Consider the following 17,780-nt stretch of genomic DNA (forward strand, 5'->3'; position numbering starts at 1 on the left):
CGCCTAACCCTGTGCCTGTTTAGCGCGGGATGTCCCCCTAGTGGCCAATCTAAAAAACTACAACAGAAATGACCAGCCACCCTCTGACTAATGAAATAAGTTGGTATCGGTTAACTTTTACGAGTATGAGTACACACATATTTTACAGTATCGGCCCCGATACCAGTATCGGTATCGGTGCATCCCTACTGTGTACCATAGTTTCTATGACTACGTACCAAACAGGAAAATGTGCGTCTTGTAACATAAGAAGCTGTTGTAATAATGAATAGCAACTCGAGCTACTGTAGTCCTTTGAACAAGTATCCACACCCTTTGAACTGGTTGTCACATTACAACCTATTAAATCCAGTTCTTTGTATTCGTTAACGGCAAAGAAAGACACGGCTCAGAGTGGTCTAACTCAAAAAAGGATCTTTAATTTTACATATTGCAGCTTTGCACTTCCTCTTTCTAAAGTCTGTTGCCAGGGCAACTTGTCACCCTTAACATAGTTCTCGTGTGGGTCTGGCATACATAAAACGATATAATCAGACAATAAGCACTAAGAATATATTTATTTAAATCCCAACAAACCACAAACTTCGATGTACTTTTTGGGATTTTATGTAACATAGAATGGTGCATAATTGGGATGTGGAAATTATATTCTGTTCTATTTTGGGGTTTTCTTCTAAAATGTATCGTGTTAAGAGAACAATTCGAAATATTTTCACACCAGAGAGTGTACTCTCCTCAGTCACTTTTCCACCATAATCTTATCCTCCACACATGCAGGACGTAAAGGGGAACATTGACAAGCTGCGAGGTCCCGTCGATGGAGTACTGGCTCACAGGAAGGAGATGATGTCTGGTGCTCGACCTCTGGAGGGCCAAAGAATCCAGGAGTCTGTCAACCTGCTCAGTATCAACTGGGGCAAACTGAACAAGCTCTACCAGGACAGGCTTAAGTAAGGGTGGTTCCCTGTATACTGCGAGTCCTGCACGTGTGTGCGTTTCTGCACGCATGCTTGCCTTTGTGTGTGTTTTATGTGCACACGTGGTATTATGTGTGTGTGCTTACATGCATATTTCAAACATTGTGCACAATTATAAATAAACTTTTTTCTGTGTGTGTGTCAAGGCGTTGGCAGGATTGTAACTCCAAGTGGCAGAAGTTTGTTTCGGATCAGAAGGAGCTTGAGGAGTGGCTGAACGATGCTGAGGAGACTTTGAAACTGGCCGAGAGTGACCCAGGAGCACACAGACAGCACCTAAGGGTAAAACACGCATACACTACTTTTCCTTTTTGAGAAAATGTAACTGCACAAATATAACCTGTAAATTAAAGGTAAATTTGAGCGTTTGTTGTTGAATAGTGTCAACGACACTGTGGGAAATCTTAAAATTCCACCTGGATCTCTGTCTATAATTTTCACTTGAAATCAATAAATAATTAATCAGTAATAATCTACTGTGTCACAGGACTTGACTGAGGAAATACCCCTCCAGGAAGCGGTGCTGGGCAGAGTGAACTCTGCAGGGGTGGACATAAGCCAGATGAGCACACCAGATGATGCTTTGCAGCTTCAATCACAGCTCAAATTACTGAACACTCGGTGGGCCAACGTCTGCCAGCAGCTTAACAAACGAAAAAGGAGGTAAATGTGCACGTGTACGTGTCTGTAGCTTCCACATGGATAGAGTAACTCATGCCTTGTCATAACATGAGTTCCACATCTTGGGAATTTTAGAAGCATTTCAAGCACTTGGTCCTGGTGTTCCAAGTATGCGCTGCCTGCTAACATGTTGTTATGTGCTGATTGCCTCAGGGTCATATTTGCACAGGTCTTGCCTGGTAGACTCCTGCCTCTGTTGATCTTGTGCTCAGAGCTTGTCCCTGTCCTGCCATTATTAATGTCTCTGTGCTGTCTTTCAGTCCAGCCTTCTCTAACCACTTGTAGGAGTTTTTAGTCAGCTGGTGGTGCGTGCCATGGAGAGGCCTGTCCTTCCATGATGGTTCCTGTTAGGGATGGTATTTGTGAAGCGGTGCTTGTAGAGAACCAATTCCAAGTATTTGAATTCGTTGGAATTGTTAGTGTGCCTGTCGATTGATTCTGCTTGTTGCTTTTTGCAATTGTACTGTAATCAGCAGATTTTTGTCATGTGGACTAAAAATGTATTTGGAGGAAAATAATGGTGCAATCTACAGCGTGGATGTGGACATTGCTTTTATTTTTATTGCACAAAAAGACAAGAGTGCAACTGTAAATTGCAAACTTTGTGCATTATTCTGCTAACACAACTTTGCATTTTTGCAAGCACCTGCACCGACAGCATGCTAATCCTAAGCTAGCCAAGAACCCAGCGTGATGTTAAAGCTGGACGTGGATTTGTCCTTTTATCATCATTAAACATCAGATGTTTCATGGGATTAGAAGCAGCCTGTTAGCAGCATGTAGAATCAGTTCCACAGAAACAAATAAAAAGCTAACAGTATAAACAAATGTAATTAGAAAACTGACACACCGATGGGCTCATGGTTGAGTCTTAGTGTTTTGGATTTTTTTTTTTTTTTTCAAACAGTCATCCTTTGGTGTCGTTCTTGCTCAGCTGCTTGTGCTCCTCTTCCTCTTCAGGTCCTGGGTGCTACTAAAATAGAGGGAGCATGATTAGAATATGGGCATCAGCTGTGTTGGTCAGCCTCCCTTGCCACTGCTCCCTAAACCCACTGTAACGGTGGTAATGTGCACGTTTACTATACTTACAGGGACCAACAGCCCCCAAAAGTTTGAAGGCATTTTTGAGACTCAAAATGTGGTTTTAGTGTCAGCGTTACAATTGCATTATGGGTAGGATAAGCAGCGAAGGAAAGCATTGTGTCAGTGAGATTTCCACACAAGGATATGAATACACTCGTGTGTGTGTGTGTGTGTGTGTGTGCGTGCGTGCGTGTGCGTGTGTGTGTGCGTGCGTGCGTGCGTTACTGATTTTTGTGCCCATGTGGTCTTTCAATATAGTAAATGTACTGTTTTTATAAAGTGCTTTTCTAAACTACTCAAAGCACTTTGAATAACACGTTCATACTGCCCCTTTGTTCAACCGGGCTCGTATCTTGTCCAAGCATACTTTGACATGCAGACTTGAACAGCCGGGGATCAAACTACCAACCTTCTGAGTAGTAGATGATCAGCTCTACCTCCTGAGGCACAGCCGCCCCTAAGAGGAAAACACTTCTTTTATTGTTTCTTGGATTCTCTAACCCTACAGGTCTGCAGAGGCATCCACCTTGACCGCAGAGCTGCAGGAGAATGTTGGCTCGATGCTGGGCTGGCTGGACAAAGCTGAGGGCGTCCTGGCCATTCCTCTGCAGCCTGCAGAGCCACAGCACATAAGAGACACTCTGGGCAAAGTTCAGGTATATTCAGTTCACAGCCACACAGTTACTATGAGCTTCTGAATGTGTGTGCATATTTACGGATTTATGCAAATTAATTTAGCTGCCATCATCGTGTAAATGAGTTTAGATGAGTCACAATGTAAATTACTCCAATGTGTTGCTGTGTGTAATTAGTAAAAACATTGCAGCGTTTTAATTATTGCAAGATCGTGTATGTGTGTGTGTGTGTGTGTGTGTGTGTGTTTCTGAAATCTTACATAAGATTCTGCTTGTATTGAGCTGCTGCAGTAATGTGCTTGTGTGTCTCTGTGTGTGTGTCTCTGTATGTGTGTGTGTGTGTGTGTGTGTCTGTGTGTGTGTGTGTGTGTCTCTGTGTGTGTGTGTCAGGTATGTGTGGAGGAGCTTCCTGCCCAGAATGTAGTGATGGGGAATCTGAACTCAAGACTGAAGCAGATAACATTTCCTGCTGATAAACAGAAAGACATCAGGATCATAAACACTCGCTGGTCTCAGGTCAGCTTCTTTCACTACACACACAGCGGACAGCACGCCGCTGCCCAGGAAAGGCATCAACTGAATAATACACAAAGGCTCTGAGAGAAGGGTATTCCCTACGTCTAGCTAAGCAGTGCACCACATCATTAAGCTTACGACGTTTAGGTTTGACGGCTTGAAAGTTTGTTGGTGTTATAATCTCTTTTTGTTTATCAAAGTGGCAATATTTTCACTTTCATCTACTGTGTACAAAAGCTGTGAAAGATTCTCTTAGATTTAGTTTATTTGCTCCAGACAGAGTTTGATTTACCAAAGAAGGTGAGCTTTAATCTTTACCAGAAAGACGATGGAAAACCATTCTTATACTGTGTTTACTACAGACCAGATTATCACCACCTCACCTCCCCCGTAGTAATAAATATCTTGAAAAATGGGTCAACACGGTGGGAGTGGTAGGCTTCATGGCCAATCTTCATTTAGGTGTCGAAGGCTCTTCCTGAACGTCAGTTGGAGATCGAGGGTCTGCTGAAGGAGATGGAGAAGTGTGAGAGTCATCTGGATGACCTGTCAGTCTGGGCATCCAGCACCAGAGCCAAGCTGGAGCACAGCCCTGAGGGACCATCTGCCAGGGTATGGTGCAAAACAGTGTGCATATAGATGTATGCATGGTATCAGTGCACCATGGCATTTACTAGTAAAACATTCAAGCCCAAACTGCCTGAAATAAATAATACATTGCATATATTACATCCAATATATTATTTATTATATTACATGCAATACACTCATCTGTCCACAAGGCTTATTGCAGTTTAAGCTCTCTGATTCTCCAGCTCATTAACGAAGTGCAAGTCAAGCAGCCAGAGGTGGAGTGTGTGTTGGAGAAAGCTGATCAGTTATACAAGGACTCTCCTCTTGAGCAACCTGGCAAGGTGAGGAAATTAAATACAGGTGACTCACGTGCAAATTCAGTCACATGAAATCATTAAAACACTGACTTGTCTCACTTCTACCTTTACCTTAAATATTATGAATAAATAGTTACTTTTTGAAGAAATGTAACAAGACACAAATATATATAAACAACGTCGACTCAAAAAATATACATACTTCTTCCAGCATTTGATGCTTGGACACTTACCTGTGAAGTTGTTATCAACAATAAGGAAACTGCTCACATGTGTGTTTGTATGTTTTTTCAGATGAAATATATTAGGCTGAGGGAATCTTGGACAGTAATCTTGGAGCTGCTGCAGCAGCACAAGGAGAGGACGGCTGCTCAGCTTATAACCAGAAAAGACAGTAAGACCACATTTAATCTTTCACGCATGCATGTGCACACAAGATTAAGTTCGGACTGAGTTTAGGACACAAATTCATGTTCCCAGTACAACTGAAAGTCCTGATATTAGGTTCAGTAAGAGTTCATTTTACTAGATTCAGTCTGGTTCAGTTTCTTTTAATTATTCATTTGTTTTTGGGATTGAGATTCTAGTTTTTATCTTTCTTTTTTCTGTTGATCAGTCATTGCCCAGATTACACTTCGGGCTATGAGTGATACCATTTGAATAATTAGAATCATTTAAATAATGGAAAAACAAATGGAAAGATCAGCTCCTGCACATGGTTATAGAATATCAGCTGATTTGGGGAGCTGTCTCTAATGCTACAGTCACAATATTAAAAACGGTGGTTGGAAACCAGGTCATGACCCAACTCGTGACCACGTGGAATAAACTTGCTGTTGGTTTTTGAAATGGTTGTTTGAAAAATGGGGACCGGGTCGGTGTGGTTATGAATTTAAAGCATGAATGATGCGTTTGGTGGTGGGCCATCGAGTTCTCTCTGTTCATAATGAGCGATTCATTTCAGCAAATTCAGTGAAGGACTTTTACTGTGGTTTTATTTTGAAATAAGAATATGAGCACTTCCTCCACTAAAAGTTCATTTAACTGTATCTGTGTCTCAGATGAAGGTCTGACAGGAAGTTCCCAGCCTGAATACGCAGCATTGGCTCAGTTCAACAAGTCCTGGGCTGAGCTCACTGACTGGCTGACCATGATGGATAACATGGTACAGAACAAGCGGGTAGTGGTGGCTGACCTCGACGACATCAACGACATGATCAGGCAACTCAAGGTCCGGACCTCTGACCTCACTGTTGACTCTATTTAAAGCACTGCAAAACCTGACCGAGCTGCCGACATTCACGGGGCCGTGTGAGAGTATGGCTCAGTGTGTAAATACTGAGGACTCACAGATAGTTTAAAACAGTCAGTGGTTAAACTGACAAGCTAGACATGCTACAGACCTTTATTCTTGATTTGTTTTCCTCCTTAATTGCTTGGAAAATTCAATAAGTAAGTTAAAACAACTGAGAAACTAAAATGATTGTTTTCAGGCTTCTCTACAGGATCTTGATCAACGTCGCCCCCTCCTGGAGACACAGATCACAGCAGCCCAGAACCTGAAGAACAAAACCAGCAGCCAAGAGACCCGCAATGCTATTTCTGAACGCAGTAAGTCTCACACATACACATGCAACATAGCATCACCTAGCCTCCCACAGAGGCTAAGTGAAGCTTATTTAGAGCCTATATTAGGCTTTATCAGGGGTGTCCAACTCCAGGCCTCGATGGCCGGCGTCCTGCAGGTTTTAAATCGCACCCTGGGTCAACACACCAGAATCAAATGATTAGTTCATTACCAGGCCTCTGGAGAACTTCAAGACATGTTGATCATTAGCCATTTAAATCAGCTGTGTTGGATCGAGGACACATCTAAACCCTGCAGGACACCGGCCCTCGAGGCCTGGAGTTGGACAAAACATATTCAAGCTGCAGAAGCTGTCTTCACCTTCTTCCTATTAAACTGTTCCAAGATAACCATGTTACACAAATCATCATGTGTCCCTGCCTCCTCAGCACCACGTCAACATGTAAAGTGGTGGAAAATGTTCCAAGCAAACTCAGCATTAGTCTGTTTCTCTCCCCTCTTCCAGTTTCTAAATCTCTGCCTGTCTGCTTCTCTGCCACTTCCAGCCTTTACTGTCTCCCCCTCCAGTTTGTCCAAATTTTGTTCCTTCTGCGCTCCTGATGGGTTGAAAGCGTTAAAAAAAATCGTGATGCCCGCGTTTAAACACGCGCAAATCAGTCCGTGCATGATTACGTTGCCCCGCCCATCAAAAAGTCTGCGCATGTGTGAATATATTGCCTATCGGCGATTGGACTGACTATTGCCAATTGGAAAATGTTTACATATCGCCCGACCCTCACTCTTTCAAGTTCCACGTCACACTGCAATCGCTCCTTCTCAGTTTTTGCATTTTCCTTCTCTAGTTGCAGGTACAGATCAAATGATAATCAAATGATAATGACCAATCAATCAGTTCAGAAGCCGATATCACTGGAGCCGGATCTACCTCCTTCAACAGTACTTTTCAGTTTTTGCCCAGCCCAAGTGTGCATGCTTTTGTAGTCACAAATTGTATTAAATTAGCCTGAAGCCAAAAGCCTTTCCTCTATATTTCTATTTTATATTGGGGGACACTCCTCCTCTACAAATCTGCAGGTTCTCAGTTCTCTTCTTCTTCTCTTACTGCTTGTTTTCGCAAAGATCACCATCTCAAAGAGAGGAGTTACTACAGTGTTCATTTTGATAGCACATTCTGATTTTGTTTGTGTTTTACTCATAATTTAGTTTAGTTTAATAGATTCAGTCATATATAGTGTAAAAAAGTCTTGTTTTTACCTGTGAGATTACAAAGCATCATATGTTCCTTGATATCAAATGCAAATGTTTACTGTTCTCTTCCTGCCAAGAACTGAGACTTTGTTGTGTAGTCATGACAAACAGGGAGTGTGGGAGCTAGTTGTACTAGCTGTAACTGTCCAGTAAAGGTATAATTATCACAAAAGGCCAAATGTACAAAAGTTATCAGCTTTCTCTTTCAACTTCAAATTCTCATCTTCTTTCTATCTGAAGAAGTCCAACAGTAACTATCTTAAAAATATGTTTTTTTATTTAGGTTTCCTAAATAACCTGGAATTGGATAAGAGGAAGAGAATGGATGGATGCATGGATGGTTCAAGGTTCAAGGTTCAGGGTTCTTTATTTGTCACATGCATAGTTATACAAGTATAACACACAGTGAAATGTAGCCTGACACGCTCCTCGACATGTGCAAAAATTGGGGGGGGGTGTAGAGGAAGAACATTATATATATATATATGTAGTATATACACTGGGTGAATGTGCAGTAGTAGCAGCAAGCAGGTGAATTCTGTACATTAATAAGAATAGACATCTGACTATTTTACAGGATAGACAATATAAACATATTTAAAATTAAAGGAATTGAAATGTACATTGTGCCTTGGTTTAGTGTCTGGAAGAGTCCTGTCTCAGTCAGTTATAGATGATGTGAGAGGGCGGGTGTGTGTGTTTAGGGCACGGATGGCTTGGGGATAGAAGCTCCTCTTGAGTCTCTCTGTCCTTGCCCGGAAGATGCGGAACCTTCTACCAGATTGCAGAAGTTGGAACAGTTTGTTGCCAGGATGGGACGGGTCCTTCAGTATCTGCGCTGCTCTAGTCCGGCATCTCCTGGTGTAGGTGTCCTGAAGCGGGGGGAGAGCAATCCTGCAGCAGCGTTCTGCTGTACGGATCACTCTCTGGAGAGCTTTTTGGTCCTTCACACAGCTGTTCCCGAACCACGATGTCATGTTCTGTGTGAGGATGCTCTCCACAGCGCCTGTATAGAAAATCCTGAGGATCTTTGGAGAGACCCTGAACTTCCTCAGTTGTCGTAGGTGATACAGGCGCTGCCTAGCCTTTTTGGTCTGGACCTGAATGTGGGCAGCCCATGTCAGGTCTGAGGAGATGTGGACACCAAGATACTTGAAGGACTGCACCCTCTCCACTGGAGCTCCATTGATGATAATGGGCTTGTAGTCTCTGTGCTGACCCCTTCTGAAGTCCACCACCAGCTCCTTGGTCTTGCTGACGTTCAGCTGGAGGTGGTTGTCCTGGCACCACGATGCCAGATTCTTCACTTCATCCATGTAGGCCGTCTCATCGTTGTTGGAGATGGCACCCAACACCACTGTGTCGTCAGCAAACTTCACAATGGTGTTGGAGCCATGGGTGGCCACACAGTCTGAAGTGTAGAGGGAGTAGAGCAGTGGCGAGAGGACACATCCCTGAGGTGCTCCTGTGTTGATGGTGATGCTGTTGGAGAAGCACCTGCCCACCCTCACCACCTGAGTTCTGCCAGTGAGGAAGTCCAACACCCATGCACACAGACGGCTGTTAAGTCCCAGATCCCTCAGCTTTGTGAACAGTCTGCAGGGCACTATTGTGCACTATGGATGGATGCATGGATGGATGGATGCATGGATGGATGCATGGATGGATGCATGGATGGATGCATGGATGGATGGATGCATGGATGGATGCATGGATGGATGCATGGATGGATGGATGGATGGATGGATGGATGCATGGATGGATGGATGCACGGATGGATGGATGCACGGATGGATGGATGCACGGATGGATGGATGGATGCACGGATGGATGGATGCACGGATGGATGGATGCACGGATGGATGGATGGATGCATGGATGGATGCATGGATGGATGGATGGATGCACGGATGGATGGATGCACGGATGGATGGATGCACGGATGGATGGATGCATGGATGGATGCATGGATGGATGCATGGATGGATGGATGCATGGATGGATGCATGGATGGATGGATGGATGGATGGATGGATGGATGGATGCATGGATTTGTTAAAGAAGGATTGTTCACAACCTTTGGGCAGCGAAAATGGGTAAAGAGACTCCCAAGTGCATACTCAGCAGTGCAGTTGAATTAGCCCAATGTTTGGACTTGTCACCTTTGGCTATAACACAATCAAAGATTACTTGTTGAGCCTAATTATTATATTGTAACCAGTATGGATCAGCAGGTGCTTATATAACAAGTGGCACAGACTTCATTAATATGCTTGTAGGTAATATTTGACCTAAATATATGTGTCCTGTGAATTGAATATGTAGGTTAAATGCAGTGATTCCAATACAAACACTCCAGTGTAGGTATGTATAGTGTATACGAGTATATGTGATTACATTATATATGTGAGTCTTTGTCCAGTGTATACAGGTATGTATGTCATACAAAATCCCCAGTGATGGAGGGAGGGATGGATGGATTTAGGTTTCCAGACTCAGTCCATGTATTATTTTCAAACTGTCTGACACCTCTACTAGTTGTGTGATTTTATTCTAAAGAACTTGTTAAGCAGTGTTTTCTCTCTTTCTTCATAGTTGATCGACTCCAGGCTTACTGGGAAGACTGTCAGACCAAACTGTCTGATAGGATGAAGCAGCTACAAAACATGCTGCAAGACTCTACCAACTGGCTGGACGCCAAGAAGGGGGTGGATCATGTCGTCAAACAGGCCAATGAGAGACTGGATTCATGGCAGGAGATCACTTATACAGTTGATGCACTGAAAAAACAAAACGCTGAACTGAAGGTGGGATCTGCATTCTGAATTTCACTGTATTTATACAGACATATAGTCTGCTTACAAGAGCCCCCCATTAATCAGATCCAACCAATATAACCCCCCAATCAAATTATGAATTATCTTGCATACATAGGCTGTTGATTTTCTTTACTCATTTCAGGTCTTACCAGCAAAACAGTTGCATGTTTAATCATCTGGGAATTTACCCAGATGTATTTATTTATTTAGACAGAGTTCTGCCCGTTACGATGATCGCTTAGAGTACTAATCAGGTGGAACCAGGTAATCGTGTTGATGATTTGGCCTTTGTTTTCTCCCTGCTTACCCAGCTCTTAATGAAGGAGCTGCAGCAATCCCAGATACAAGTCAAAGAAACCAATACACTGGCCAACAAACTGCTGACGCTATATGGCAACGATGACACTCACAAAGTCACCCAGATCAACAACAACATGGACACTGCCTGCATATACATCAACAAGCGGTAAGCATTATTTAAATTTTATTCTGCATTTATTTTATTTTTATTAAAAATAAACATTTAGGCAGCTATGTTGGTGTTTGACTTAATGGATGTCTCTAAACGATGCTATTCTTACGCTTTCAACCTTGGTTTCCATGGAAATAATAAGTGCACTTTAGTGCAACTACCCCGTCAAAACACCACAATGACTATTTCACCTTTTTGCAAAACGTGTTTAGTCAGGAAGTAATCGTGATGTGATTTCCTGGCACAAAAGGCACACGTTTAGTTTTCCACATAACAGACGAGCATGATAAAAAGAGCATTTGCATTATCTAACAAGAAAGCTTTTAAAGCTATTTAGCCATCATGGAAGTCTGGATATTACGTCTATCAAATCTTTAGGCTTGTTTACTGACTTCTGCTACATTACATTTGGAATAGAATTGATCCTAAAAAGGAAAACCACTCACTCTCTGGTCAGTATTTACTTATCTTTCTTATTTATTCTCTATCTGCTAAGGGAATCGTATTGTATTTTCTATATATTTATTCTGTTATTCTTTTTAAATGTACTTTAAATTTGCAGTTCAGTAATAACACATGCAGAGTGCAGGATTTTGTTATTTACCCTGTTGAAACTATTGAAATATTCTTAAAATGACATAAATGAACACGTTTTGTTTTACAAAAAGACACAGTTTCCCCTCTCGCCCAGACTCGGGTCCTCTACCAGAGGCCTGGGAGCTTGAGGGTCCTGCGCAGTATCTTAGCTGTTCCCAGGACTGCGCTCTTCTGGACAGAGATCTCCGATGTTGTTCCTGAGATCCACTCGCCTAGCTTGGGAGTCACCGCACCTAGTGCTCCGATTACCACGGGGACCACTGTTACCTTCACCCTCCACATCCTCTCGAGCTCTTCTCTGAGCCCTTGGTATTTCTCCAGCTTCTCGTGTTCCTTCTTCCTGATATTGCTGTCATTCGGAACCGCTACATCGATCACTACGGCCGTCTTCTTCTGTTTGTCTACCACCACTATGTCCGGTTGGTTAGCCACCACCATTTTGTCCGTCTGTATCTGGAAGTCCCACAGGATCTTAGCTCGGTCATTCTCCACCACCCTTGGGGGCATCTCCCATTTTGACCTCGGGACTTCCAGGTTATACTCGGCACAGATGTTCCTGTACACTATGCCGGCCACTTGGTTATGGCGTTCCATGTATGCCTTGCCTGCTAGCATCTTGCACCCTGCTGTTATGTGCTGGATTGTCTCTGGGGCATCTTTACACAGCCTGCACCTGGGGTCTTGCCTGGTGTGATAGACCCCAGCCTCTATGGATCTTGTGCTCAGAGCTTGTTCTTATGCTGCCATGATTAGTGCCTCTGTGCTGTCTTTCAGTCCAGCTTTGTCCAGCCACTGGTAGGATTTCTGGATATCAGCCCCCTCCTCTATCTGCTGGTCCTTCCATGATGGTTCCTCCTCTTTCTTGGGTTTCTGCTGCCTGAGGTATTCACTGAGCACTCGGTCGGTTGAGGCCATCTTCCTCATGTATTCATGGATGTTCACTGCCTCATCCTGGACTGTGGTGCTGAGTCTCACTGGTCCCTGGCTCCCTTCCTTCCCCTTAGCATACAGTCTCAGGGTGCTGGACTTGGGGTGAAGTGACAAGGAGATAAAGTTTAAATATATTTAAGTACTTTGTATATGTTTTATGAGACTTTTTTGTCAATTTTTTTATTGAATTGTTAACTCAACCTCACTGTACATATATCAAACATGCGACGTTTTATCAGAATTCATATTAAACTTTGAGCCATCGTGTTTACCGATGTGTGCAAAACAAATCTGTTGCTTCTTTAACTTTTTTGAGGAAATAACTTTTATTTACCACCTTTGTTTCTTGTCATCTGTCTGCACATTTTCAGTGTTTCGGACAGGGAGGCAGCTTTGGAAGCTGCTCTAAAGTTGCTGCAGCAGTTCTACTTTGATTTGGAAAAGTTCCTCAACTGGCTCACGGAGGCTGAGACGACCTGCAATGTTTTACTAGATGCCACGAACAAGGAGAGATTGCAGGAGCAGTCTGAGGCAGCAAGGAACTTGCTGGAACAGTGGAAGGTGGGCCATACACAGGTGCACCTCATCTTTCTGATATAGCTAGCTCTGTATCTATGTACAGATATGGACATATACACGTTCCAGAAATCAGCATAAGGCCCTGAAGATTAACCTTGTCAGGGCTAAGTCATGAGGACCAATACACTAGCAGGGACATGTTATGCCTCGGTCTAGGTGCAACATAAGGAATAAAAAAGGGTGTCCTCGCCCTGGTCCCCAAAACCAGAAACCCAATGGCCAAGTCACAGATAAATGTGAGATTTATTGCTGCACCAATACTATCAAAACTCAACGCTTAAGCTCCAGGGCAAAATTACAAACAAAACAAGCCAATCCAAGCACTACCCCATAACTCCCTGACTTATTACACAAGATAAATGTACAGAAATAAATAGGCAGCTCAGCCCTTTGCTATTTGAAAAAGGACAAAACTATTTACAATACTATTTAGAAAACCTAACTGGTCTCATAGCACACACAGGTTTGGAGGCTGAAGATAGGTCTGCTGCTGCTGCTGGTGCCAAACCAGATTAAACCATAATGTCCTTTAATGTGGTCTCCCTTTTCACTTGTATCCCTACAAAGGAGGTAGTGGAGAGTGCCAGCAAATGATCAGATTTGTACACTGTTAGACCTTTGCCTCACCGCCACATATCTTAAAATACGAGAGTTGCTACAGACAAGAGTATGGATGTGATACAATGGTCAAAATCTAAACCCAAGAAGTAGAAACCTTCACTGTTCACATCAACTCAGTGGTTAGAAATGTAAAGCTCACCAGGGAAGAGAAAAAATGATAATAGCTTGCTGAATGGAAACCTCAACACTGAACGTTACTGAAAGCCCACACACACCAGTACCTACTCTTTGACTCCCACAACACAAACCTGGTCATTTGGACGCTGCAACACTGGGCACAAAACATTCCCTCTAAGCCAAAGACACGAACACACACATTAAAGAAAGCTCTTAAAACACGTGGTTTTCCCAGCTGGGCCTGGACACCAACAAGGGAGAAAGAGATCTAACAGCTAGGGCGGCTCGATTATGGCAAAAATGATGATCACGATTATTCTCACTGACATTGAGATCTCGATTATTTGACGATATTTATTTAACAATAACAATGTGTTGAATAATGACTTTAAAAAATAATATAAAATAGTGCAAATACTGATAACAGTGCAAATGTTTGCAATATAAAAAATCAATGAAAAATGTAAACATCTGTGTTTAGTGAACTTTGCAGTGTTGCTCTGTGGTGCAGCTACGACACCGTAGCAAAGTTTACACACTGTGTCTACTTGATCCACGTCTGACTGAACCCATAATGTTTCCACACCACTGAAGTTTTTTTACCTCTCTTTTCAACCAACAGCAGTCACTCTCCTCTCCAAATAACTTCTGCTGAGCTTCTGCAGAGAGGTGCGCTCGATTTGCCACACGGAGCAGCGCGAGAGTAAAGCACGAGGGAGGGGCTAATAATCGGCTCAGTCATTTTTAATGATCGCTGAAAGCCCAGATCGTAATCGAGATTAAAATTCGATTAATTGAGCAGCCCTAGTAACAACTTTGTTGTTTATCTGAGAAACTCAGGAGATTTATCTGCAAGCATAACATCAGTGCACTTCAGACCCAGCCATAACCTCAGACTAAAACCGGTTGATCCTGAGGACAAAACTCCCAGACACAAGCTAAACAACATAGTGCATGCTGCACAGCGCAGCAAGGAGTGCTTAGACCTCCTCATTGGATAAAACAAACAGCCTTAAACACATATTCATTTACTAACCAGCAATTTAGTGTCTTCTTTGCTGATTGGTGTTTGGACCTCATCTGGCTTTTACATATAAAAACATTTTATTTTTGTGTTTGGTTTTGAGGGGTTCACATTGCAGTGATGAAAGCTGTAAGTTCAAACATGTTTGTCATCAGAATTAATCATTAAATTGGTTATACCATTAACACAGTTTAATTAAGTTAGGCAAGGAAAAACTCCATGAAGGATTAGTGAGAAAGTAAAACCAATGTGGGTTCTTTCCAGGTACTCCAGCTTCCTCCCATAGTTCAAAGACATGCAGTTAGTAGGGTTATGTTCATTGGTGATTCTAAATTGCCCACAGGTGTTAAGGAGAGTGTTGTCTGTCTCTGCGTTAGCTCTGCAACAGACTGGTATTCTGTGCAGGGTTTACCCCGCCTCTCGCCCTCTGATAACTGGGATAGTCTCGAGCCCGCTCTCGCAACCCTGATATGGATAAAAAGACTAATGATTAGACTTTAGTCTCATCTGCCACACATCCAGTATATTTCCAGTTTTTAGCCCTTCTTCAACTCTGCTCTGGCTAGTATGACAGGAATGCTGACATGGTGAGATTTGATTGGACTGTCACTGTCTGCACACAAATCCCGAATTCCCCCAATGCATTGTGGGTGTTGGGTGAAGGGAACGCTCTGTTCTGCAAGAAAACATATTCTGACCGTCAACCCTCACCCTGCACCCACACACACTCTCTGGTAGCACAGCATGTACAGTGATGCACACACAACCACTGTGACACAGTGTGCAGTGCATGCACTACAAGGAAACACACAAGCAGCACATTTAAAATCAGAAATTCACACACACACAACACACCTACGGGGACACACACACATGTACACACAGAGCTCTCTCAGTACAACAGTAGCACTGTGTGTAGCACTGTGTGTAGCACTGTGTGTAGCACTGAGATAGTTGTCTTTGTCCAGTTACAATGATGGGTGCTAAAAGTACACAGCATCCTATGAAGTCTCACTCGTTCCCTCGGCTACAACATGCAGATAAGGTTTAATTGGAAAAGAAGTACACTCATCATTTTATGTAACCTTGAAAGTTTCTCTGCGTCTTTCATCGTCATTTTAACTCTTTCTCGTACCCTGTGTTCACTCTGACTCAGACGTTCAACTCCATCTCTCTTTTTTATGTGCGACTGACCCTCCCTCTCTTCCTCTTTATCTGAACGTCTCACTGTGTCACCAACACTTAAACAGAGGGCAGTGTAATTCAGCCTGCTGGAAGCTAGAAGGAATGAAATGGGGCTTAATGGAGGTGCTTCTTCTTTTTGATGTGTGATTTTGGGGATTCCAGGGTTCAGTCTGGACGATGCTGCGCAGAAAGGTCTACCATGTTCAGGTTGGGAATAAAAACCAAGTAGATTCATTTGGAACATTTACTCTACTGACATTTACACTAAACTTTTGAGATGATTCATATAGGTTGTAATCTGTTAAATCAACTTTCACTACGCTACAGAATAACCTGTGGCATTTAAAACTTGTTTTGAATGCTGACCAAAAAAAATCGATGGTGTTCACAAATTAAAAATCTGAACCAAGTAACCTTTTGTGTATTACTACAATTCAGGGCTTTGAGATTGAGTTAGTATCTGATTACAGCTACTTAGGACTTCAGTTGATGACTCGCTCTCGTTTACGCCTCAGTTTCAGCAACTGGTGAAAAAACTGAATTGTGGTTTTTACTTTAGACTAAAAGTCCTGCTTGTACTTTGAGAGAAGAAAGAGACTTGTTGTTCCCAGTTTTATGTCTATACTTGATTATAGCAATGCGATTTATATGCATGTATCCTTAAATATGCTGGATTACAAGCTCTTACTCACCACTCCTTTGCTGGTCTGCTTTGTCATGACGTATATATGATATATATGACTGATATATTCTTATACATCTTATTTCCCAAGATTTATTCCGTCTGTCTCAAAGCTTCACACTAAATTTGAGCTTTCACATGTGCAGCTTCCTGCTCCTGGAATCAGCTGCAGAATCAACGTAAGGAGCTGGTCTCACTTAATGACTTTAAAGCGATTCTAAAGAACTAATGCAGGCTGCTGTTTTGCCTGAATATTGTTCCTTTGTTTGTGGCATTCAGTAGCACTTTTAGCATGATCTGGGTTGTGTTATTTTTTTACTCTGACTGTACTTAACTGGTGCATGGATTTCTATGTGTATGTGATTTAATGTATGCAACCAAGGATTGTACTGCTTGGTCAGGAGACTCTTAAAAGGGGAAATTTTTAATCTCAAGAGTTAATTTTTTTCCTGGCTACAAAACAGTTAATATACCGTATTTCCCGGACTACAAAGCGCACCTGAATATTAGCCGCACAAGCTAAAATCAGGGGAAAATCCTGTTTTGTACATACATTAGCCGCACCTGACCAAAAGCCGCAGGTGTTTCAATGTTGACTTATCATATGTAAGAGAATATGCACAAAGGGAATTGTCAGGAAAGAGATGGCTGTTTGGAGACACACCCCTTTTATTAATATTTTGAAAAACAAGTTATGGGTACATATTTGCACATGTAGTACATAACAGTAACCTACAGCACACCAGAACAATAGATTCGGACTACCTTTTAGGCTCAGGTGCAGTGACACGGCTTTAACAAGAAGAAAAGTCAGTCATTCACCATCTTTCTCTTCTTCCTGCGCACTAAAACCACCAAAGTCCTCTCCTCCAGTGTCGGAAACGAACAGGCTCAGGATGGCTTCGTCATCCACTCTCCGCTTCTCTCCTTCGTTGTCACTTTCAAAACCAAAGAAATCCTCGTTGTCAGAGTCGAACACCCTCAGAAGGGCCGTGGCGGTGTCCTCCTCTCCATCATGCAGCAGTCCAGCCCTTCAAAATCCGTTGGTGATCGTGGATGTTTTCGCACTTTTCCACGCTGTCAGAATCCACCGGTGGAGTTGAGCATAACTTGCTTTTCGCAAGTTTATCGCCGCT

At 42.7% G+C, this 17,780-nt stretch overlaps 1 protein-coding gene across 2 annotated transcripts in view; it reads left to right on the top strand.

Annotated features, from left to right (window-relative positions):
• The window catches only part of dmd (dystrophin), a 296,432-nt gene that overhangs the window by 197,685 nt on the left and 80,967 nt on the right, over positions 1-17,780 (top strand). For both annotated transcript variants that reach the window (XM_085266347.1, XM_085266348.1), the window contains 13 exons: positions 778-950; positions 1,124-1,259; positions 1,465-1,640; positions 3,250-3,397; positions 3,767-3,892; positions 4,355-4,504; positions 4,708-4,806; positions 5,077-5,176; positions 5,844-6,013; positions 6,276-6,393; positions 10,214-10,425; positions 10,749-10,903; positions 12,808-12,997. In XM_085266347.1, the coding sequence (XP_085122473.1) occupies positions 778-950; positions 1,124-1,259; positions 1,465-1,640; positions 3,250-3,397; positions 3,767-3,892; positions 4,355-4,504; positions 4,708-4,806; positions 5,077-5,176; positions 5,844-6,013; positions 6,276-6,393; positions 10,214-10,425; positions 10,749-10,903; positions 12,808-12,997 (1,953 nt within the window). The remainder of the gene's footprint in view (positions 1-777; positions 951-1,123; positions 1,260-1,464; positions 1,641-3,249; positions 3,398-3,766; positions 3,893-4,354; positions 4,505-4,707; positions 4,807-5,076; positions 5,177-5,843; positions 6,014-6,275; positions 6,394-10,213; positions 10,426-10,748; positions 10,904-12,807; positions 12,998-17,780) is intronic.

The sequence above is a fragment of the Mchenga conophoros genome, linkage group LG23, assembly GCF_057382185.1.
Source record: "Mchenga conophoros isolate Kocher_MC1m ecotype Shallow Benthic linkage group LG23, M_conophoros_male_GT1.1, whole genome shotgun sequence".
In the NCBI taxonomy this organism is placed as follows: domain Eukaryota; kingdom Metazoa; phylum Chordata; class Actinopteri; order Cichliformes; family Cichlidae; genus Mchenga; species Mchenga conophoros.